The following is a 25,786-nucleotide window of genomic DNA, read 5'->3' on the forward strand; positions in this document are numbered from 1 at the left end:
CTGTCTCTTCTTCCCTTTCCCCTGCTCTGTCTCTTCTTCTCGTTCCCCTGCTCTGTCTCTGCTTGTGACAAGCAGTGCTGCACTGCTGCTACAGTGCAACTTAGATTCTGTTCCATTAGCGGCGTTTTCTCTCTGTTTTGAGAAAGCGACAGTCTGGCACAAGGCTGGCTTTCCCATTGACGCTAAAGGACAAAGGAAGGAGAGATGGGGCCTGGGGTCGGGCCGGGTCTGTTCTGTCAACCGAAAAGATTCTGTCGGAGTTAGTCAACATTTTCCTGCTCTCTTTTTCTCTCTTTCTTTTCGCAATTGTGTGTGTGTGTGTGTTGTTTCTGTCTGTGTGTGTGTGTGTGTTGTTTCTGTGCCTGCTTGTGTGTGTTGTTCCTGTGTGTGTTGTTTTGTGTGTGTGTGTGTGTGTGTTTGCTTCAGTGAGCAGAGCAGGAATTCACCTCTGAGTGAGGGGCAACAGGTAGTGGACCGCTTGACTGGCCAGGTTTGAGAATGGCTGGAAGGCATGTTTCTCACAGTCATGTAGTGACATGGAGACTGTCTCCCAGGTCCGTGAGAGAAATTCGACTCAATATGGCATGAGGGTCTGCTATACAAATTGATGGAAAGCAGTGTTGAGGGAGAAACATACAACATTATTAAATCCATGTACACAAACAACAAGTGTGCTGTTACAATTGGTCCAAAAAACACACACATTTCTTTCCACATTGCCGTGGGGTGAGACCGGGATGCAGCTTAAGCCCCACCATCTTCAACATATATATCAACGAATTGACAAGGGCACTAGAACAGTCTGCAGCACCCGGCCTCACCCTGCTAGAATCTGAAGTAGGACTAGGTGACATGGCCTGAAACTAATTTCTCAAGTCTTTTCAAACTTATGGGCTATTCACGATACACATCTCAATTTACAACAACAAATACATCTCTAAATAAGCTGTGTTCTACAATTAAAGGTCAAATACACTGCATTTAATCATCTCTAAATAAGCTGTGTTCTACAATTAAAGGTCAAATACACTGCATTTAATCAAATTAATTCACACACTAAATTCTGCGATACAGGCATTTGGAATATTGAGCAAAAACATACATTCAAATTAATCAAATGAATTTGATATATCGCCCAGCCCTAATCTGAAGTCAAATGTCTACTGTTTGCTGATGATCTAATGCTTCTGTCCCCAACCAAGGAGGGCCTACAGCAGCACTGAGATCATCTCCACAGATTCAGATTCTGTCTGGTTGACCTGGGCCCTGACAGTAAATCTCAGTAAGACAAAAATAATGGTGTTCCAAAAAAGGTTGTGAGGTCTGGGTTCCGGACTGAGTTCCGCTCACCAACCAACATTTCACAAAATGGGACAAACACCAAATTGAGACTCTGCGTGCAGAATTCTGCAAAAGTATCCTCAGTGTACAACGTAAACCACCAAATAATGCATGCAGAGCAGAATTAAGCCGATACCCACTAATGACCAACATCCAGAGAAGAGACATTCTACAACCACCTAAAAGGAAGCGATTCCCAAACCTTCCATAACAAAGCTCTTCTCTAAGCCAGTTGTTCCCAAACATTTTATAGTCCCGTACCCCTTCAAACATTTAACCTCCAGCCGCGTACCCCCTCTAGCACCAGGGTCAGCACACTCTCAAATGTTGTTTTTTGCCATCATTGTAAGCCTGCCACACACACACTATATGATACACTCATTCTTATGTTTAATAAATGTGAGTTGTCACAACCCGGCTCGTGGGAAGTGACAAAGAGCTCTTATAGGACCAGGCCACAAATAATAATAATCATTTTTCTCTTTCTTTAGCCATCTTACATATAAAACCTTATTTGTTCATCAAAAATGGTGAATAACTCACCACAGTGTTCAGCGGTCGACGTCACCGGCTTTCTAGCCATCGCCACTTCATTTCTCATCTTTCCATTTGTTTTGTCTTGTTCAATACACACCTGGTTTTCATTCCCTAATCAACCTACATGTATTTAGTCCTCTGTTCCCCTCCATGTCTTTGTGTGTAATTGTTATGTGGATTTTGTCAGGCGCTATACTTTTCCTGTGTTCCGTGTTTTTGGCACGTTATTGTTCTTATGTGCTGTCATTTTGGACCGGAATTAAAGTGCGCCTCCCGTACACACCCCTGACAACAGGTTAATGAAGGGTCTGCTTGAAAGGATGCACATCACTCTGTAATGTAGGGTTGTATTGGAGAGAGTCTCAGTATCTGTTGCTTTTATACGTCTTGCTACTCGAAAGTCGTCTTTATTCTCGCTCCAAAAACTCCTGTGGCTTATTTTTCAAATGGTCATGTTTCGTTTCTAAATGCCTGCTCAAAGGGGAAGGTTTCCCGTGAGAGAGTAACAGTTAATGTGATTGGATGTTAATTATTTGACTAGGCTACCTGTATTTGACATTGTGTTGTTATTTCACTGAACCCAAATGTATAGCCCCGTTAGAAAATATAAATATACTGTTTGAATTGTCTTTAAAAAAAATGTGAATCACATTTTTATTTGGCGTACCCCCGATGGCATTGCGCGTACCCCCGATGGCATTGCGCGTACCCCCGATGGCATTGCGCGTACCCCCGATGGCATTGCGCGTACCCCCGATGGCATTGCGCGTACCCCCGATGGCATTGCGCGTACACCCAGTTTCAGAATACCTGCCCTAAGCAGGCTGGTCCTGGGGCTCTGTTCACAAACAGACCCCACAGAGACACAGGACAGCTACACAATTAGACCCAACCAAATCATGAGAAAACAAAAAGATAATTACTTGACACATTGGAAAGAATCAACAAAAAAACAGAGCAAACTAGAATGCTATTTGGCCCTAAACACACAGAGAGTACACAGTGGCAGAATACCTGACCACTGTGACTGACCCAAAATTAAGGAAAGCTTTGACTATGTACAGACTCAGTGAGCATAGCCTTGCTATTGAGAAAGGCCGCCGTAGGCAGACATGGCTCTCAAGCGAAGACAAGCTATGTGCACACTGCCCACAAAATGAGGGCGAAACTGAGCTGCACTTCCTAACTTCCTGCCAAATGTATGACCATATTAGAGACACATATTTCCCTTATCTCATATCTATTGGGTGAAATACCAGCAAGATGTGTGACATGTGCCACAAGAAAAGGGCAACCAGTAAAGAACACCAATGTAAATACAACCCATATGTATGTTTATCTATCTTCCCCTTTGCACTTTAACTATTTGCATAATGTTACAACACTGAAACAACACTGTATATAGACATAATATGACATTTTAAATGCTTGTCCGTGTAATGTTTACTGTTTATGATCTATTTCACTTGCTTTTTAGAGAGAGGGAGAGAGAGACCCCTGAGACAGGTGGATAGACTGTCCATCTGGAACCTGTTGTTCCCCTCTGCTTCACCACTCCTGTCAACACACACACTCCGGTTCCCACACACACACTAACTGACCAGTACAGACTGTTGATTGAGTAACGGTGGGAGGAAGAGGAACAGCCATCTGTTGAAAGAGTAACGGTGGGAGGAAGAGGAACAGCCATCTGTTGAAAGAGTAACGGTGGGAGGAAGAGGAACAGCCATCTGTTGAAAGAGTAACGGTGGGAGGAAGAGGAACAGCCATCTGTTGAAAGAGTAACGGTGGGAGGAAGAGGAACAGCCATCTGTTGAAAGAGTAACGGTGGGAGGAAGAGGAACAGCCATCTGTTGAAAGAGTCATGTTGGGCGGAAGAGGCCAACCACAGTGACGTTGTCTGATCAACAGTTTCCATATCACCCTCATGGGAAAGCGACTTCCTCATAAATCAGGTGTTTTATTCCAATAGGATCTTACTGTACTCCTCTGTCTCATCTGCCATTCAGTCAGTTTACCACGTCCACCATGTAATAGTTGAAGAGCAGGTTAATGAACAGCCATGGTCATTATCACCAGCGAGCTTCCCCTACCTCAAGGAGACTCATCAGAGACACCTCTCCTCCCCTACCCCTAGGGGACTCATCAGAGACACCTCTCCTCCCCTACCCCTAGGGGACTCACCAGAGACACCTCTCCTCCCCTACCCCTAGGGGACTCATCAGAGACACCTCTCCTCCCCTTCCCCTACCCCTAGGAGACTCATCAGAGACATCTCTCCTCCCCTACCACCCCTAGGAGACTCATCAGAGACACCTCTCCTCCCCTACCACCCCTAGGAGACTCATCAGAGACAGGCTCCAGATTACAATACTAACACCTGGGATTATAGTTAACTAGGTGTTGAAGAGGTGGAGATGGGTGTAATGTGTATATTGATGTTGTATATACAGGACACCTTTGTAAAAGAGGCCGAGGTCTCAGTGTGTCTTCCCTGTAAATAAAAAGACAGAAGGGAAAACAAACAGACCGAGTTGGGAGGGTTTTACGATCCACTGTTAAAATGAGTCCATATTCATTTGGGAACTTTGGGTAACCTGAGCCTAGTGGATGTGGAGGGTAACGTAATCTGTGGCGACATGTTCTCAGAACCGGTTCTCAACAAGGAACCTTTGTGGAACTAGAAGGCTCAGGGGGCGAGCTGGAACAGTCCCTCAGTAGTGATGGAGGCTGCTGAGGGGAGGACGGCTCAGAATAATGTCCAGAACGGAGCAAACGGAATGGCATCGACCACATGGAAACCATGGAAACCATGTGTTAGATGTATTTGATACCATTCCACTGATTCTGTTCCAGTCATTACCACGAGTGTATCCTCCCCAATTAAGGTGCAACCAACCTCCTGTGCTCAGTAGGTGGTACCCCAGCTGGCCACTGTTTTACCTTCACAGCAACCTGTTATTAAGTCACCTTCAACCCCCTGTAGACACACACACACACCTGACTTGCTCACCCACCCACCCACCCCACCCAAACCAAAACACACACACACACACACCTGACATTCCATGAGCCACTATACCCCCACTCACTCACTCAAACACACACACACCCCCCCCAACAGCCCCCTCAGCCTGCCCTCTCCCCAGTGGCCTTGGTGAAAGACAGTGAAGGGGTCAGAGAGGTGGATATTATCCCTCAGATCAAAGGAGAACAGTGTTTTCCCTCCCTTCAAAGAGAGGAGCGTCTACAGACACACTGACAGGGTGGATAGTTGTTCTCCCTCTGGCTGCACCCCTGTGATGAGCCTCGGCCCTGTTCATCCAGGCACACCCGTTCAGGTAGTCCCTCCCTGTTTCAGTCCCTTATCGTCCGGTTGGTGCCTAATGAACACAGCCCTCTCTGTCTTCAGTAGAGACTATAGAAGGTGATTGAAGGACATTGACGTGGCCGGGGTCTATCACAGGACGGAAACTCGAGGGAGGGGGGGGCACGGCTGTCTTGTCTCGTCACCACAATCCATTCAGCTAATCAGAACCATTGATTGTGTCGACGGCGATGCTATTCTCTGTCTTTTCTGACGTGCACGTTGTGAACGGCGCTGTGCAAACGGTAGCGAGAGTGAAATATTAAGACGAGGGGCCCAGAGTTTATCCTTCTGGCCAGGAAAGAGGTGGGCTGAAGTACGACCCGTATGTTTCTCTTCAAAGGTCATCCACCACTAGAGGTTTCTATCAGAATCCAGTCCACCCGTGACTGTCCTCATCCCAGCTAGTGGTTTGTCTTTGTGAGAGCTGGCCTTTGTTTCTGTGGAACTGAAAGAGGCCTGTTTCCTCTACAGTCTACTGAATCTCACATGCTGCTCCTGGGGTCAAGTGCTCATTTCTCTTTTAGAACCATTGTATTGTTTTATAGAGTGAAGAAGACCTCCCGGCTCAGCCTTTAGTCGTCCCCCCATACACACACACACACACACACACACACACTTTTTCTCTCTTTCTCCCTCACTTTCTCTCTCAATCCAATTCAAAGGGTCTCTCTCTCTCTCTCTCTCTCTCTCTCTCTCTCTCTCGTTCAATTCAAAGGGTCTCTCTCTCTCTCTCTCTCGTTCAATTCAAAGGGTCTCTCTCTCTCTCTCTCTCAATTCTATGGGTCTCTCTCTCTCTCTCTCTCTCTCTCATTCAATTCAATGGGTCTCTCTCTCTCTCTCTCAATTCAAAGGGTCTCTCTCTCACACACACAATACCCTTGACTGTGTGCCTCTAACAAACATTGCTAGGCCTGCTGCATTCAGCCACCTCTTTTGATGTCTGTGTGTTCCAGTCTGTCTCAGCCAGGCCTCAGTGTGGGTCCCTCTTCTCTCTACCTTGGCATTGGCTGAATGGTCGTGCCACACGTTGCCCCTGGTTACCAAGCTCGTCTCTGATTGGACGGTTCTTGATCCTCCTCGGTTTGGCACCGATGTGTGGTGCCATACTAGGCCTGCTGATTTGGTTGATTTTAAACCCATTAAACATCTCTATGGTTACCACTATCGATTCATCATGAACCAATATGCATTTCAAATGGAATTTTGACAACTATTCGCTTCCCTAAACAACTGTCGGTCATTAAGAGTGTCTTTGTAGCTGTTTGGCTGACTGCATTTGGAAATACTTTAATTGGAGTTATGGTCATTTGAGTTGGGGTTGAGTTCAGGTCATTTGAGTTGGGGTTGAGTTCAGGTCATTTGAGTTGGGGTTGAGTTCAGGTCATTTGAGTTGGGGTTGAGTTCATGTCATTTGAGTTGGGGTTGAGTTCAGGTCATTTGAGTTGGGGTTGAGTTCAGGTCATTTGAGTTGGGGTTGAGTTCAGGTCATTTGAGTTGGGGTTGAGTTCATGTCATTTGAGTTGGGGTTGAGTTCAGGTCATTTGAGTTGGGGTTGAGTTCAGGTCATTTGAGTTGGGGTTGAGTTCAGGTCATTTGAGTTGGGGTTGAGTTCAGGTCATTTGAGTTGGGGTTGAGTTCAGGTCATTTGAGTTGGGGTTGAGTTCATGTCATTTGAGTTGGGGTTGAGTTCATGTCATTTGAGTTGGGGTTGAGTTCATGTCATTTGAGTTGGGGTTGAGTTCAGGTCATTTGAGTTGGGGTTGAGTTCATGTCATTTGAGTTGGGGTTGAGTTCAGGTCATTTGAGTTGGGGTTGAGTTCAGGTCATTTGAGTTGGGGTTGAGTTCAGGTCATTTGAGTTGGGGTTGAGTTCATGTCATTTGAGTTGGGGTTGAGTTCATGTCATTTGAGTTGGGGTTGAGTTCATGTCATTTGAGTTGGGGTTGAGTTCAGGTCATTTGAGTTGGGGTTGAGTTCAGGTCATTTGAGTTGGGGTTGAGTTCATGTCATTTGAGTTGGGGTTGAGTTCAGGTCATTTGAGTTGGGGTTGAGTTCATGTCATTTGAGTTGGGGTTGAGTTCAGGTCATTTGAGTTGGGGTTGAGTTCATGTCATTTGAGTTGGGGTTGAGTTCAGGTCATTTGAGTTGGGGTTGAGTTCAGGTCATTTGAGTTGGGGTTGAGTTCAGGTCATTTGAGTTGGGGTTGAGTTCATGTCATTTGAGTTGGGGTTGAGTTCATGTCATTTGAGTTGGGGTTGAGTTCATGTCATTTGAGTTGGGGTTGAGTTCAGGTCATTTGAGTTGGGGTTGAGTTCAGGTCATTTGAGTTGGGGTTGAGTTCAGGTCATTTGAGTTGGGGTTGAGTTCAGGTCATTTGAGTTGGGGTTGAGTTCATGTCATTTGAGTTGGGGTTGAGTTCAGGTCATTTGAGTTGGGGTTGAGTTCAGGTCATTTGAGTTGGGGTTGAGTTCAGGTCATTTGAGTTGGGGTTGAGTTCAGGTCATTTGAGTTGGGGTTGAGTTCAGGTCATTTGAGTTAGATGAGTTCAGGTCATTTGAGTTAGATGAGTTCAGGTCATTTGAGTTGGGGTTGAGTTCAGGTCATTTGAGTTAGATGAGTTCAGGTCATTTGAGTTGGGGTTGAGTTCATGTCATTTGAGTTGGGGTTGAGTTCAGGTCATTTGAGTTGGGGTTGAGTTCAGGTCATTTGAGTTGGGGTTGAGTTCAGGTCATTTGAGTTGGGGTTGAGTTCAGGTCATTTGAGTTAGATGAGTTCAGGTCATTTGAGTTAGATGAGTTCAGGTCATTTGAGTTGGGGTTGAGTTCAGGTCATTTGAGTTGGGGTTGAGTTCAGGTCATTTGAGTTAGATGAGTTCAGGTCATTTGAGTTGGGGTTGAGTTCAGGTCATTTGAGTTGGGGTTGAGTTCAGGTCATTTGAGTTGGGGTTGAGTTCATGTCATTTGAGTTAGATGAGTTCAGGTCATTTGAGTTAGATGAGTTCAGGTCATTTGAGTTGGGGTTGAGTTCAGGTCATTTGAGTTGGGGTTGAGTTCAGGTCGTTGGGGTTGAGTTCAGGTCGTTGGGGTTGAGTTCAGGTCGTTGGGGTTGAGTTCAGGTCGTTGGGGTTGAGTTAGATGAGTTCAGGTCGTTGGGGTTGAGTTAGATGAGTTCAGGTCATTTGAGTTAGATGAGTTCAGGTCATTTGAGTTAGATGAGTTCATGTCATTTGAGTTGGGGTTGAGTTCAGGTCATTTGAGTTGGGGATGAGTTCAGGTCATTTGAGTTGGGGTTGAGTTCAGGTCATTTGAGTTGGGGTTGAGTTCAGGTCATTTGAGTTGGGGTTGAGTTCAGGTCATTTGAGTTGGGGTTGAGTTCAGGTCATTTGAGTTGGGGTTGAGTTCAGGTCATTTGAGTTGGGGTTGAGTTCAGGTCATTTGAGTTGGGGTTGATTTCAGGTCATTTGAGTTGGGGTTGAGTTCAGGTCATTTGAGTTGGGGTTGAGTTCAGGTCATTTGAGTTGGGGTTGAGTTCAGGTCATTTGAGTTAGATGAGTTCAGGTCAGAGGATGTCTGAATGTGTGTAAGAGCTCATATTAACTTTCACTTCTGTGGGGAGAATCTAGCTTGTCAATTAAAACCATACGAAAGTGTTCCCACATGCATTTCTGTTCCTGTTTCAACCTCTCCACACTGAAACGACAATGTTAGTACCATTTCCTACTCTTTTCATGATGTAGTCATGCATTCCTGGTTCCTCTCAAGGTTTCTTCCATCCAGGGCCTTCGTCCTGTCCACCGTGCTTCTGCTTGCTCTTCAGTGTCTAGACTAGTTTACTGTGAAGCCCTTTGTGACAACTGCCATTGGAAAAATACATTTGATTGATTGATAGTCGTACTAACCCCAGCATCTCCCCCTGCAGGTATGATCCGGCCGGTGCGCCGTAGCTTCTACGATCCCACGTCGGCGCCGGGCCAGGGTTGGCTGTGGGAGTGGGAGAACGACACCGGCTCCTGGACCCAGTACGACACGGAGGTCGGCATCGCCATCCAGACGGCCCGGGACCGACAGCAGCCCTGGCTGGACCTGGCGCCGCTGGGATTCTGCTACCTGGTGGACCTGCAGGGCATGACCCAGATCAACAGGCAGACCCAGAGACAACGCAGGATACAGCGGAGGTCCGACGTGGCCTACCCACTAGTGTCAGGACCGGTACCCAGGAACGGAGGTGGAGGATCGGGTCCAACGGGAGCGTTACTGGGTGTTGGGGTGTCGGGCGTCAACGGGCGCGCTGTGTACCCAAGCGGCGGGCTGGCGACCATGCAGTCCCTCGCCGGGCAGCCGTGCTCCTGCCAGCAGTGCATGCTGGTCTTTAGTGTGAAGCAGAGCACAGTGAGGTCATCGACACACAAGTTGGGCCACCGGCCGAGTAAACCTCAGAGTAAACCACCCAGCCCCAAATCTGCCACCCTGGGGCGGGGCCAACTCAGGAGCTCCCCCGCTAGATCTGCCTACTCCAAAACCTTACCTCACGGACTCTCCATATCCCGGAACCAGTCCTCACCGCGACGGAATGCTGCCCTCTTCGCCCGCTCCCTCTCCCTCCTCAGCGCCCAAACGGGCACCCTCTCCATCTCCAACCGACCCCCTCCTCCCTCTCTCCCGCCCCCTCAGCCGCCCTCCTCCAATCAGGGCCGCCGTCCGTCCGTGCCGCCCCCCTCTCCCTCCTCCACGAGTCAACCGGTGCCCACCGCCACGCTCGTCACCCCGGCGACCGCCGTGACGTCACCGCCCTCTCCCGTGCCGTCCCCGTCGCCGCGGCCCATGGCTCCCCAGCGCTCGGCGCCGTGCTCTGCCCCCCTGCCCCAGCGGTCCAGTCTGGCTGGGCTCAGCCGGCCCGCCCTGCAACGCATAGCCATGGCCCAGTCACGAGCCCTCATTGCCTCTGGGTGAGTGACACACATACACACAATAACATACACTCACAAACACACACACACTGATGTAACTGATACACACAAACACTCAGTGGTTGCCACGGTGAGTGAGATGGTTTTGGTTGAGTTGTTGTTATGACTGAATGATTCTGGATGATCTCATCTGGTTCTACTTGGTCTTCCATTATGGAAACACTGTGTTGTTGAGATGGCTACATTCGTCTCCTCTTTGGATGCTTTGGAAGTGAGTCTTTACGGGTCAGTGGATGTGGGACTGTGTCTACTTGTGAGAGGGAGGACGCATCTAACTCTCCCAGCAGCCCCTCTGACAGATGACCATCTGGGGTCCAGAAAGAAAGGAGCGGTTGTGGAGGAATGAGGGGATGGAGGGAGGGGGGGAATGAGGGGATGGAATGAGGGAATGAGGGAATGGAGGGAGGGGAGGAATGAGGGGATGGAGGGAGGGGAGGAATGAGGGGATGGAGGGAGGGGAGGAGGCCTCCCACCGTCACTCTCTTCCCCCTCTACCCTGCACTCGCCCACCCCCTCCGACTCTTCCTTCGCTCTGTCTCTCTCTCTCTCTCTTTGGGTTTCCCAGGACTCCTGTGTTCTGGGGGCCCATCCCGGGCTCTATTGTGTGCGCCCAAGCGTTTCCACGGCAACCTTTGTGGCTGCATTGAGGCCTAGTCGGCATTCGCAACACAATGCCCGCCTCTGCAGTGGCCAGCCCGGAACAACAGGGTCTGGGCTGGGGGGGCAGGTAGGGGGGTTGTTTTTGGGGAGTAGAAGGTTAGGGGCGGAGAAGGGGAGGTCGAGGGATATATGCATGGGGGTGAAGGGATTTCTGGATAGTAGGGAGTGCGGGGGTAGAAGGAAGACAAAAGCAGAAGCCACAGTCATCATTGTAATGCTCCGTCTCGGTCTGTCTTGAGGCTTTTGTCAAGGAGGATCTTGGGGGGTTGGGGAGCAAGAGAGACCTACATTTAGGGAGTTTGGGGGGTAGACATAGCCAGCTAGACACAGACACTGTCAGAGGGAAGGAGGGGAGGGACGGACAAAGGAACAACTCAGCAACTAGCAGAGATTGATCACAATCAGGCCACAGCCGGAGGGAGGGAGGGAGGGAGGGAGGGAGGGAGGGAGGGAGCAAACCTAGATTGTTGATTGTAATATGCAGAGCAGTGTTACGTTGTCAGTCAGTTGTCGCACACACACGGAGTTGTGAAATTGTTTCAAACCAAGGGGGACACACACACAGAGAAAGTCAATATTGACGTCCTCACAAAGCTGCAGGAATGTGTCTCTCTTTCTTCTAGTGGGGGAGTGTGAGAAAGAGACGACAGAGTGAAAACAGAAAGGGGGAGGAAGGGTTTCAGAGGGCTGAGAAAAGAGGAGAGAGAGGGAGACAGTGTGGTAACACCATTACACTGTATATAGACATAATGACATGTTAAATGTCTCTATTATTTGGGAAGTTGTGTGAGTGTAATATTTACTCCTCACTTTTTGTTTATTTCACTTTTGTTTATCATTTCACTTGCTTTGGCGATGTAAACTGTTTCCCATGCCAATAAAACCCTTAAATAGAATTGAATTTAATTGAAGAGAGAGAGAGAGAGAGCATGGGTAATAGAATCTCTGGAAACCGAGCCAAAAGTTTAAAAAAATAATAGAACACAATTGAAATTGATACAATTTATTCATATGGTAACAGGTACAGTATTTTGTAACGCAACAGGGTTGCATTGACTGTGTCTGGCCAATAGGGGAGCTCTCTGCCACTTTAATAGTCCACCAATCTACTGCTTTGTCTGGCTGTGATGCCGTTTTCATACAGCATATTGGTTAGCAATGTTCAAATGTATCAAAGTTATGGAATAACAAACTGGCCTTTTAAGTGTGTGTGTGTGTGTGTGTGTGTGTGTGTGTGTGTGTGTGTGTGTGTGTGAGTATGAGAATGCTTGAGAGTTTGTTGCTCCCAAGGCTAAATCATTCAATCTTCATGACCATCTGGGGACACGGGGAGGAGAGGAAGAGAGATAACAAAGAAGGGGAGGAGTGTGTGATGGAGTGGGGGTTAGGGTCACTAGGGTTTAAGAGGCTCTCCCACCCCACCCTCCTCTCTTTCTTCTCCCCACCCTCCTCTCCCCCACCCTCCTCTCCCTCTTCTCCCCCACCCTCCTCTCCCCCAGCCACCCTCCTTTCTCTTCTCCCCCACCCCACCCTCCTCTCCCCCACCCCACCCTCCTTTCTCTTCTCCCCCACCCCACCCTCCTCTCCCCCACCCTCTTCTCCCACACCCTCCACCACCCTCCCCAGTCTCACTGTCTGTCTGCCCCTCTCCCACTAAGACACTAGATACACAAACAAACAACCCCAAAGAGAAATAAACTGTGCACTGCCATGTCCACATTCCATTGTCTTCCTAAGCTAACTAGTAAAGTATGTACACTGAGTGCACTAGGTTGACTAGTACAGTAGTCTTAGGAGATCTAGGATCAGCCTTCCTAATCCTAACCTTAACCAAACTGATCTTAGATCAGGGTTCAGGAGAAACTGCATCCTATTCAGAAGCAGGAAGTGTGATTAGCTAGGAACCAGAGTTTCTCACCCGGCTGAGATGCAGAGATGCTAATTCAAGTCTATAATAATGTCATTATTAACTAATTAGCACAGGAGGTGTGAGAGTGAGTGAGTGAGGGAGAGTGAGAGAGGGAGAGAGAGAGAGATGGTAGGATATAAAGAAGGGAGAGGAATATACAGATAAAACAACAGACAGACTCAGAGGGGAAGGGCCTTGGAAAAAGTAAGACCTCATCTGACCCTGAGAAAAGAGGAACAGATGAATGGAAGAGAAAGAAACAAATAGAGATCTGGGTGAAGGACGTCGAGGAAGAGGAGCGTGGGAAAGACATTCAGTTAATTTGTTTCATCTGCATTCTGGATAATGGGCTCCATGTAGTAAAGGCCCAATGCAGCCGTTTTTATCTCAATATCAAATCATTACTGGCTAACAATGAGGTGACTGACTGTGATGGTTTTCAATGAAAATGGTCAAAAAGAAACAAAAATAGCTTCTTAGCAAAGAGTCATTTCTCAAGCAAGAATTCTGCTGGGGCTGTCTGGGAGTGGTCTGAGTGGGGAGGGGACAACTGAAAACAAGTTATTATTGGCAGAGAGGTTTAGAACTCTCTTTCTTATTGGTCTGTTAACTAATTTCCCGCCTGGTGATGTCACCAGGGAGGCCAAAACTCCACCCCCCCCAAACAGCTCTTACACTAAAAGGGCATTATCATCACTTTCACAATCTCTCAGTATTATTCCAACCTCGACGTGTGGAAATATACACTGAGTGTACAAAACATTAAGGACAACTTCCTGATATGGAGTCGCACCCCCCCCCCCCCTTGCCCCCAGAACAGCCTCAACTCGTCAGGCATGGACTGCAAGGGTGTCAAAAGCGTTCCACAGGGACGCTGGCCCATGTTGACTTCAATGCTTCCCACAGTTGTGTTAAGTTGGCTGAATGTCCTTTGGGTGGTGGACCATTCATGACACGCATGGGAAACTGTTGAGCGTGAAAAACCCAGCAACGTTGCAGTTCTTGACACAAACTGGTGCACCAACAATACCCAGTTCAAAGGCACTAAAATATTTTGTCTTGCCTCTTCACCCTCTGTATGGTACACATACACAATCCATGTCTCAATTCTCTCAAGACTTAAAAATCCTTTTTTAACCTGACTCCTCCCCTTCATCTATGCTGATTTGAAGTGGGTGTAACATGTGACATCAGTAAGGAATCACAGCTTTCATCTGGATTCACCTGGTCAGTCTGTCATTAAAATAACAGGTGTACTCAATGTTTTGTACACTCAGTGTATATAAAAAAATATGGAAATCACGTTTTTGACTGCACTGAGCCTTTAAGGTCAAATGTGTTAGTGCCTTATGTGCTGTAGGTGAAGCAGGCCATGTGGTAGTGCCTATGTACTGTAGGTGAAGCAGGCCATGTGTTAGTGCCTATGTACTGTAGGTGAAGCAGGCCATGTGTTAGTGCCTATGTACTGTAGGTGAAGCAGGCCATGTGTTAGTGCCTATGTACTGTAGGTGAAGCAGGCCATGTGTTAGTGCCTATGTACTGTAGGTGAAGCAGGCCATGTGTTAGTGCCTGTGTACTGTAGGTGAAGCAGGCCATGTGGTAGTGCCTATGTACTGTAGGTGAAGCAGGCCATGTGTTAGTGCCTATGTACTATAGGTGAAGCAGGCCATGTGTTAGTGCCTATGTGCTGTAGGTGAAGCAGGCCATGTGTTAGTGCCTATGTACTATAGGTGAAGCAGGCCATGTGTTAGTGCCTATGTACTGTAGGTGAAGCAGGCCATGTGTTAGTGCCTATGTACTATAGGTGAAGCAGGCCATGTGGTAGTGCCTATGTACTGTAGGTGAAGCAGGCCATGTGGTAGTGCCTATGTACTGTAGGTGAAGCAGGCCATGTGTTAGTGAAGATCTCCTCTATTTAGGGCTTTGTGGAGGCCTACAACAGTGTGTGTAACTATCTGAGTGCAGACATGCTAGTGTGTGTCACTGCGTCTGCGTCACAGGTGGTTGGTGGCACCTTAATTGGGGAGGATACACTCGTGGTAATGACTGGAGCAGAATCAGTGGAATGGTATCAAATACATCTAACACATGGTTTTCATGGTTTCCAGGTGTTTGATGCCATTCCGTTCGCTCCGTTCTGGACATTATTATGAGCCGTCCTCCCCTCAGCAGCCTCCACTGATCTGAGTGGGTACATGTGTGTGTCAGGTGTGTGTGTGTGTGTGTGTATATGTATATATATATATATTAGTGCCTTGCGAAAGTATTCGTCCCCCTTGAACTTTGCGACCTTTTGCCACATTTCAGGCTTCAAACATAAAGATATAAAACTGTATTTTTTTGTGAAGAATCAACAAGTGGGACACAATCATGAAGTAGAACAACATTTATTGGATATTTCAAACTTTTTTAACAAATCAAAAACTGAAAAATTGGGCATGCAAAATTATTCAGCCCCTTTACTTTCAGTGCAGCAAACTCTCTCCAGAAGTTCAGTGAGGATCTCTGAATGATCCAATGTTGACCTAAATGACTAATGATGATAAATACAATCCACCTGTGTGTAATCAAGTCTCCGTATAAATGCACCTGCACTGTGATAGTCTCAGAGGTCCGTTAAAAGCGCAGAGAGCATCATGAAGAACAAGGAACACACCAGGCATGTCCGAGAAACTGTTGTGAAGAAGTTTAAAGCCGGATTTGGATACAAAAATATTTCCCAAGCTTTAAACATCCCAAGGAGCACTGTGCAAGCGATAATATTGAAATGGAAGGAGTATCAGACCACTGCAAATCTACCAAGACCTGGCCGTCCCTCTAAACTTTCAGCTCATACAAGGAGAAGACTGATCAGAGATGCAGCCAAGAGGCCCATAATCACTCTGGATGAACTGCAGAGATCTACAGCTGAGGTGGGAGACTCTGTCCATAGGACAACAATTAGTCGTATATTGCACAAATCTGGCCTTTATGGAAGAGTGGCAAGAAGAAAGCCATTTCTTAAAGATATCCATAAAAAGTGTCGTTTAAAGTTTGCCAGAAGCCACCTGGGAGACACACCAAACATGTGGAAGAAGGTGCTCTGGTCAGATGAAACCAAAATTGAACTTTTTGGCAACAATGCAAAACGTTATGTTTGGCGTAAAAGCAACACAGCTCATCACCCTGAACACACCATCCCCACTGTCAAACATGGTGGTGGCAGCATCATGGTTTGGGCCTGCTTTTCTTCAGCAGGGACAGGGAAGATGGTTAAAATTGATGGGAAGATGGATGGAGCCAAATACAGGACCATTCTGGAAGAAAACCTGATGGAGTCTGCAAAAGACCTGAGACTGGGACGGAGATTTGTCTTCCAAAAAGACAATGATCCAAAACATAAAGCAAAATCTACAATGGAATGGCTCAAAAATAAACATATCCAGGTGTTAGAATGGCCAAGTCAAAGTCCAGACCTGAATCCAATCGAGAATCTGTGGAAAGAACTGAAAACTGCTGTTCACAAATGCTCTCCATCCAACCTTACTGAGCTCAAGCTGTTTTGCAAGGAGGAATGGGAAAAAAATTCAGTCTCTCGATGTGCAAAACTGATAGAGACATACCCCAAGCGACTTACAGCTGTAATCACAGCAAATGGTGGCGCTACAAAGTATTAACTTAAGGGGGCTGAATAATTTTGCACGCCCAATTTTTCAGTTTTTGATTTGTTAAAAAAGTTTGAAATATCCAATAAATGTCGTTCCACTTCATGATTGTGTCCCACTTGTTGTTGATTCTTCACAAAAAAATACAGTTTTATATCTTTATGTTTGAAGCCTGAAATGTGGCAAAAGGTCGCAAAGTTCAAGGGGGCCGAATACTTTCGCAAGGCACTGTATATATATATATATATATATATATATATGATGGATTACACCTATCGTCTCTAGTTGCTGTGTGTGTAATGATGAGTGGTTGTCTCTGTCTTTCTGTCTCTCTGTCTCGGACTCACTCATTGTTCCAGGTGTTTGTGTGTGTGTGTCAGTAGGACAGCTGGGAATTGTGTTAATGCATTGTAGATAAGCTGGGGCTCAAACGAGACTAAACCTTCTCCACAGTGCATTTCTACCTCACAATATCCGTCACGCTGCACGGTCAGCGGTCTCGTACGGCTTACTGTAGTATTAATAACCTCACTGACTGGTTACTGTCTCCATCTTCATTCAGCTCAGGTCTGGTCATAGGTCTAATAGGCCATTCAGCACTTAACATGACCCCTGTGTGTGTCAAGTTGTCAACAACACTGACTTGAGGTCAGACTGTATCTACTGTAAACTCTTAGAGAAGAAGTAGATACCTAGAACCATAAGAGTTGTTCAACTGTCCCCATAGGAGAACCCTGTGAAAACCATTTTTTGGGGGTTCCAAGTGGGACTTTTTTCTTCTTTTCTTTCTTTTTTCTTTCTGAAAAAATCTATACAGTAACATATGGGGATATCATATCATTTCTGACGATATATCGTGTCTTGTTGTTTTGACAATATCGCAAGATTGAACACATGTATTTTACCCCCAGTTCTGATCTTGTCTCATCGCTGTAACTCCCCAATAGGCTCGGGAGGCGAAGGTGGAGTCATGCGTCCTCTGAAGCATGACCCGCCTAACCACCCTTCTTAACACCCACAGTCCCCGTGGGACCTCCCGATCACGGTCGCTTGTAATACAGCCTGGGATCAAACCCGGGTCTGTAGTGACGCCTCCAGCACTGCGATGCATTGCCGTAGACCGCTGCCCCACTCAGGAAGCCCTCGCAGTATTATTTTCGCGCCAGCTGCCTCAAAACTCCAGTGTCCTTCCTTCAGAGCTTGTTCTCCATCTGTTTCAATACGGAGACATTTGGTTTTCATCACTTTCATTTCCATGACTGATTAAAAGTCATGTTCTCATGGCTCCCTCTTGTCCCTCTGCAGCAGACATGGGGTGAGCAATATGTTTGGAACATCCAACTGCAATGAAATCACAGTAGCGAATCGAAATACATTTAGAATCGTGAGAATTGTAATACATATGGTATCATGATAATACTGTATCGTGAGGTCCCTGGCGATTCCCAGCCCTACACACACACACACACACACACACACACACACAGTGAGTCACTCGCTCAGTGACTGTGACACCTGCAGGGAGGGTTAACCAAAAGCCTCTTAGCTCCAACTCAAAGCTTGTTAAGGCAGAACCCTGAACCGGAAGCTACAGATGATGATGATGATGACCGTCACCTGCCACCAGTCCCTTTCACTGTCCTCCTGTCTGTCCTCCTGTCTTCCTGTCTGTCTTCCTGTCTGTCTGTATGTCCTCCTTGACCTGTTAGGTAGTGGCTTGTTGACCCGTTAGGTAGTGGCTTGTTGACCCGTTAGGTAGTGGCTTGTTGACCCGTTAGGTAGTGGCTTGTTGACCCGTTAGGTAGTGGCTTGTTGACCTGTTAGGTAGTGGCTTGTTGACCTGTTAGGTAGTGGCTGGTGGACCCGTTAGGTAGTGGCTTGTTGACCTGTTAGGTAGTGGCTGGTGGACCCGTTAGGTAGTGGCTTGTTGACCCGTTAGGTAGTGGCTTGTTGACCTGCTAGGTAGTGGCTTGTTAAGCTGTTAGGTAGTGGCTGGTTGACCTGTTAGGTAGTGGCTTGTTGACCTGTTAGGTAGTGGCTTGTTGACCTGTTAGGTAGTGGCTTGTTAAGCTGTTAGGTAGTGGCTTGTCAAGCTGTTAGGTAGTGGCTTGTTAAGCTGTTAGGTAGTGGCTTGTTAACCTGTTAGGTAGTGGCTTGTTAAGCTGTTAGGTAGTGGCTGGTTGACCTGTTAGGTAGTGGCTGGTTGACCTGTTAGGTAGTGGCTGGTTGACCCGTTAGGTAGTGGCTTGTTAAGCTGTTAGGTAGTGGCTTGTTAAGCTGTTAGGTAGTGGCTGGTTGACCTGTTAGGTAGTGGCTGGTGGACCTGTTAGGTAGTGGCTGGTTGACCCGTTAGGTAGTGGCTGGTTGACCTGTTAGGTAGTGGCTGGTTGACCTGTTAGGTAGTGGCTGGTTGACCTGTTAGGTAGTGGCTGGTTGACCCGTTAGGTAGTGGCTGGTTGACCTGTTAGGTAGTGGCTGGTGGACCTGTTAGGTAGTGGCTTGTTGACCCGTTAGGTAGTGGCTTGTTGACCCGTTAGGTAGTGGCTTGTTGACCCGTTAGGTAGTGGCTGGTTGACCTGTTAGGTAGTGGCTGGTGGACCTGTTAGGTAGTGGCTGGTGGACCTGTTAGGTAGTGGCTGGTGGACCTGTTAGGTAGTGGCTGGTGGACCCGTTAGGTAGTGGCTGGTGGACCCGTTAGGTAGTGGCTGGTGGACCCGTTAGGTAGTGGCTGGTTGACCCGTTAGGTAGTGGCTGGTGGACCCGTTAGGTAGTGGCTTGTGGACCCGTTAGGTAGTGGCTTGTGGAGTTTTTAATCTGGGTTAAGGATAGAGATATAATAGCATGTTATCATAGTGTTTAATAGCCGATTGACTGGTTAATAGAGGACATTATTAAACTGCGGTGTGTGGTGACCATGAACTGAGCTGTGGTGTAGTCACAACATACCATCTATAACTATTATTACTATACTACAATCACTACATACCATCTATAACTATTGTTACTATACTACCATCACTACATACCATCTATAACTATTATTACTATACTACCATCACAACATACCATCTATAACTATTATTACTATACTACAATCACTACATACCATCTATAACTATTGTTACTATACTACCATCACTACATACCATCTATAACTAACTATTATTACTATACCACCATCACTACATACCATCTATAACTATTATTACTATACTACCATCACTACATATCATCTATAACTACTATTACTATACTACCATCACTACATACCATCTATAACTAACTATTATTACTATACTACCATCACTACATACCATCTATAACTATTATTACTATACTACCATCACTACATATCATCTATAACTACTATTACTATACTACCATCACTACATACCATCTATAACTAACTATTATTACTATACTACCATCACTACATACCATCTATAACTATTGTTACTATACTACCATCACTACATACCATCTATAACTATTATTACTATACTACCATCACTACATATCATATATAACTATTATTACTATACTACCATCACTACATACCATCTATAACTATTATTACTATACTACCATCACTACATACCATCTATAACTATTGTTACTATACTACCATCACTACATATCATCTATAACTACTATTACTATACTACCATCACTACATACCATCTATAACTATTATTACTATACTACCATCACTACATACCATCTATAACTAACTACTATTACTATACTACCATCACTACATACCATCTATAACTATTGTTACTATACTACCATCACTACATATCATCTATAACTATTATTACTATACTACCATCACTACATACCATCTATAACTATTATTACTATACTACCATCACTACATATCATATATAACTATTATTACTATACTACCATCACTACATACCATCTATAACTATTATTACTATACTACCATCACTACATACCATCTATAACTATTATTACTATACTACCATCACTACATACCATCTATAACTATTATTACTATACTACCATCACTACATACCATCTATAACTATTATTACTATACTACCATCACTACATATCATATATAACTATTATTACTATACTACCATCACTACATATCATCTATAACTATTATTACTATACTACCATCACTACATACCATCTATAACTATTATTACTATACTACCATCACTACATATCATCTATAACTATTGTTACTATACTACCATCACTACATACCATCTATAACTATTGTTACTATACTACCATCACTACATAGTATGCACAGTATGTAAACATGCAGTGTACTTGTCTATTTGAAAGGTCACAGAAAAGCAATGATATCCTCACTTTGGTGGGTCACAACACGAGGAACAAAGCTCCCAGGCTCAGCCCTCCTGCCATGTCTGTGTGGTTGCTACCAGCGACAGTAACTCACAGCTCTCAGAGCGACTGACTAATTTCATGTCGGGAAGCAACAAAACGAACAGCAAACCCTGTTTGTGATGCGTGGCAGCGCAGGAGGAACAGCGCAGGAGGAACAGCGCGGGGAAAAAACTATTGTTTTTGATCATATTTGCCCATTCTAAATGACACCCCCCCGTCGAGGGGGGATGTAGCATGGTTAGTTAGACTCCACAACTCTGCTGTGGTGTAGCCTGTACAGTACCGTTTACACATGGGAAGCTCTGTGGTGTAGCCTGTACAGTACCGTTTACACATGGGAAGCTCTGTGGTGTAGCCTGTACAGTACCGTTTACACATGGGAAGCTCTGTGGTGTAGCCTGTACAGTACCGTTTACACATGGGAAGCTCTGTGGTGTAGCCTGTACAGTACCGTTTACACATGGGAAGCTCTGTGGTGTAGCCTGTACAGTACCGTTTACACATGGGAAGCTCTGTGGTGTAGCCTGTACAGTACCGTTTACACATGGGAAGCTCTGTGGTGTAGCCTGTACAGTACCGTTTACACATGGGAAGCTCTGTGGTGTAGCCTGTACAGTACCGTTTACACATGGGAAGCTCTGTGGTGTAGCCTGTACAGTACCGTTTACACATGGGAAGCTCTGTGGTGTAGCCTGTACAGTACCGTTTACACATGGGAAGCTCTGTGGTGTAGCCTGTACAGTACCGTTTACACATGGGAAGCTCTGTGGTGTAGCCTGTACAGTACCGTTTACACATGGGAAGCTCTGTGGTGTAGCCTGTACAGTACCGTTTACACATGGGAAGCTCTGTGGTGTAGCCTGTACAGTACCGTTTACACATGGGAAGCTCTATAGTCGTGTCAAGACTGGGTTGTGTTGTGGTCAAGTTTGTTGTTCATTATTGGGGATTTCCCAGGTGTGTGTGTGTGTGTGTGTGTGTGTGTGTTTCCGTAAGTGGTTAGTCAGGGTGGTATTAGTCAATAGAGCCGGTGACGTGGTGAAGGTAATCCATGATCCTGGGTGTGTGATGTGATGCTCACTGTCAGTTCTGTGACGTCTCCTCTCTCTGAGGTCACTGGCCAGCAGATGGAAACTCACGGATTACATATATAAGACAGGACACACACACACTTGGTCCAATTCACACACTGCTTCTAGGACAGACGGAGAGGAGGAGGTCTGTAGAGAGAAAGAACAGAAACTGAGTCCAGCTCAGAGACAGAATAAAGGTTTCTGTAGCTGTGAGAGAGAGAGAGAGAAAGAAATAGAGAGAGGGGTAAAGAGGAGTGGAACCTCTTCTTCAACTTCTCATTGACACATCCCTAGTGGTTCTCTGTTCCCCTGGTGAAGAGAAAGGAAATCGATTCCTCCGTGACTCGTTTTCTTGTAGTTTATTACTTAATTGATTGTGCCGGGACTGACCTCTGTGGGAGAATGACAATCCTCACGTCCTTAATGTGAGTATCCATCCCTAGGAAGAAGTGTGTGTGTGTGTGTGTTTGTGTGTGCTGCTGCTGCTGATTTTATCGACAATGTAGGATACCCAAGGACAACACAAATCGTCATATCTTATCTATCTGCTCCGATATCGTTGACACTCAAAAGCTGTGTTGTCTGTGGTAAAAGTAGATGATCTGGGGAACTAGAGTATAGTACAATATCTTTGGTGTGAATGACACAGACGTTCTACCTGGACTCTAGAATGGTAGAGTCGCTATTGGCGCGTTCTAGAATCATCCAGAAATATGTCAAAGGACAAACAATAGGGGATTGTTTCACTGACACCGTCAGAGCCGTATATAGCTGGAGGCATCCTACGTGGGCTCTGGTCAGGCGTAGCTCGCTGTGTAGGGAATAGGGCGCCACTTAGACCGAACCCGTGTTCTCTGAAACGTACAGGCTAGACAGAGGATATCTGGCAGTACCATCTATGGTATGAGTCTTTGACCCAGATCAGGAGACTGGCCTGTGGGCCACACACACAGCCACACACAGCCACACATAGAAATAGATTATTCTAATTTTATGGGCACACACATACAGGTCATTGGCTCCTGGACATTTTTTGAATTGGTCACATGCAGCAGCTGGTCGTAGTAGGTGAGGTGTTGTTGCCAATAGAGATTACAGCTGGCCCGTGTACACCTGAACGACTGCTTCCCAAATGGCACCCTATTCACTACATAGTGCACTACTTTGGACCAGAGCCCTATACGTAGTGCACTATCTATGGTGGGGTGCCATTTGGGACAGACTTCTCTACCTGTCTATACTGTAGGTGGCTTGGTTAACGTCTTGTAATCACACGGACTAGGCTCGTCCCAACCCTGTGTGGGGGTCAGCAGTAAGCCTGCTGTATTTCTGTCTGTTAGTGTGAGGGAGGGTTTGTTTAGTGCAAGTCCTGTAACAGCTGATCCCAGGTCAGCGCTGCAACTCCCAGAGTCTTCCCAGGCATATGTTTGGTGAGATGCCAGTGTGTAACCAGCATGTGGTTCCCGTTGTGTTTCAGCGTGCCCACTGTCCCAGTGAAGAACCTCAGTGGGAACAGCCCGGTCCACCCAGCGCTGGCCGGTATCACGGGGATCCTGATGAGCGCTGCGGGGTTCCCTGTGTGTCTCACCCGCCCACCCAAACTGGTGCTGCACCCCCCGCCCGTCAGCAAGAGGGACATCAAGCCCGTCCCCGGCCTGGGTCACTGCTGCCGCAAGACCACCAAGAAACAGGCCCGCAAAGGTACAATAGGACACACTATAAAACCAGCACTAATATATAGGCCTATACACACACACACACACACACACACACACACACACACACACACAGACACCCCTATACACAAATTCATTACATTGTGTGGAAGATTTTTGCTCAACACACTCATATGTTCTCTCTCCTTCTCTCTCTCCTCCTGTCTCCTTATGTTTTCTCTCTCCTTTCTCTCTTCTCTCTCTCCTCCTGTCTCTCCTTATGTTTTCTCTCTCTTTTCTCTCCTTCTCTCTCTCCTCCTGTCTCTCCTTATGTTTTCTCTCTCTTTTCTCTCCTCTCTCTCCTCCTGTCTCCTTGTTTTCTCTCTCCTTTCTCTCTTCTCTCTCTCCTCCTCTCTCTCCTTATGTTTTCTCTCTCCTTTCTCTCCTCTCCTTATGTTTTCTCTCTCTCCTCCTTTCTCTCCTTATGTTTTCTCTCTCCTCCTTTCCTTCCTTATGTTTTCTCTCTCCTTTCTCTCTTCTCTCTCTCCTCCTGTCTCTCCTTATGTTTTCTCTCTCCTTTCTCTCTTCTCTCTCTTTTCCTGTCTCTCCTTATGTTTTCTCTCTCCTTTCTCTCTTCTCTCTCTCCTCCTGTCTCTCCTTATGTTTTCTCTCTTCTCTCTCTTTTCCTGTCTCTCCTTATGTTTTATTTCTCCTTTCTCTCTTCTCTCTCTCCTCCTCTCTCTCCTTATGTTTTCTCTCTCCTTTCTCTCCTTCTCTCTCTCCTCCTTTCTCCTTATGTTTTCTCTCTCTTTTCTCTCTTCTCTCTCTCCTCCTGTCTCTCCTCTCTCCAGGTAAGACAACAGAGGAGGTGGTGAAGCAGTATCTTCAGAAAGTCAGGATAGCACCAGAGGAGGTGAGACCTGTTCTCTCCAGTCATTGGTTAAGTCTGAAAGGACACCCTATGCCCTATAAAGTGCCATACGTTTCACCAGGGCCCATAGGGTGTCATTTGGGACGCGTCCATTATCATCACAACACATTATCTGTTGAAGGAAATGTGGATAGCCAAGTACATATTTAAAGAAAGACCTGCACGCTGCTCTGGCCTGTAACACTTTCATTGATTAACGTTACCTATTGGCCAGCTAGCCTTCGTCAGCGCTTTCAAGAATTTTATTGAATGATTCCCACTCACCTGCAACAGGCTGACTCAGCTGTGTGGGTGCTTTTCCTATTTTGGATAGCTAAGTACTTACAGGTTGGCTAAAGAATCCCTCCTATCCTCTCCTCTCCTCTCCTCTCCTCAGAACTGTACCATCTGTATGGAGGCCCTCGGGGGGGCGTCAGGCTACAAGGGTGGTGACTTCATAGGTCGCCTGGCCCAGTGTGGGCACCAGTACCACCTCCAGTGCCTGGTGGCCATGTACAACAACGGCAACAAAGATGGCAGCCTGCAGTGCCCCACCTGCAAAACCATCTACGGCGTGAAGACGGGCAACCAGCCGCCCGGGAAGATGGAGTACCACGTCATCCCCCACTCGCTGCCTGGCCACCATGACTGCAAGACCATCCGCATCATCTACAACGTCCTGCCTGGCACCCAGGGCCCAGAGCACCCCAACCCAGGCAAGCCCTTTACAGCCAGAGGGTTCCCGCGTCACTGCTACCTCCCAGACAGCGAGAAGGGACGCAAGGTAAGAACCTAAGCTTTGACATATTCCATTGTAGCAGATCCTGTTGTCCAGTACAACTCAAAGCTTTCTGGATTTTAGCCCAATCTTTGTCCTTTATAAACCCGGGACGTTTTCCCTTGAAGTTGTATCGAGGGAACTCTGAAAGTTGAAATTATGAATCCGTCTCTAACCATCTCACTTCCTTTTCCCTCCACCTCCTCTCCCTCCACGTCCTCTCCCTCTCTCCCTCCACCTTCTCTCCCTCCACCTCCTCTCCCTCCACCTCCTCTCCCTCCACCTCCTCTCCCTCCACCTTCTCTCCCTCCACCTTCTCTCCCTCCACCTTCTCTCCCTCCTCCCTCTCTCCCTCCACCTTTTCTCCCTCCACCTTCTCTCCCTCCACCTTCTCTCCCTCCACGTCCTCTCCCTCCACGTCCTCTCCCTCCACGTCCTCTCCCTCCACGTCCTCTCCCTCCACGTCCTCTCCCTCCACGTCCTCTCCCTCCACGTCCTCTCCCTCTACCTTCTCTCCCTCTACCTTCTCTCCCTCTACCTTCTCTCCCTCCACGT

At 46.7% G+C, this 25,786-nt stretch overlaps 1 protein-coding gene across 3 annotated transcripts in view; it reads left to right on the forward strand.

The window, feature by feature from the left end:
• Nucleotides 1–25,786, forward strand: part of LOC118941396 (E3 ubiquitin-protein ligase DTX4) — a 36,446-nt gene that overhangs the window by 8,428 nt on the left and 2,232 nt on the right. For 2 of the 3 annotated variants that reach the window (XM_036953905.2, XM_036953906.2), the window contains exons 3-6: nt 9,166–10,192; nt 23,366–23,589; nt 24,395–24,456; nt 24,851–25,237. In XM_036953905.2, coding sequence (XP_036809800.1) covers nt 9,166–10,192; nt 23,366–23,589; nt 24,395–24,456; nt 24,851–25,237 — 1,700 coding nt within the window. Of the gene's footprint in view, nt 1–9,165; nt 10,193–21,914; nt 22,314–23,365; nt 23,590–24,394; nt 24,457–24,850; nt 25,238–25,786 lie in introns of those variants that run through there. The other variant, XM_090210173.1, reaches the window with a different exon arrangement.

Source organism: Oncorhynchus mykiss, chromosome 19, assembly GCF_057628025.1.
Source record: "Oncorhynchus mykiss isolate SJ-2025 chromosome 19, ASM5762802v1, whole genome shotgun sequence".
Taxonomy (NCBI): domain Eukaryota; kingdom Metazoa; phylum Chordata; class Actinopteri; order Salmoniformes; family Salmonidae; genus Oncorhynchus; species Oncorhynchus mykiss.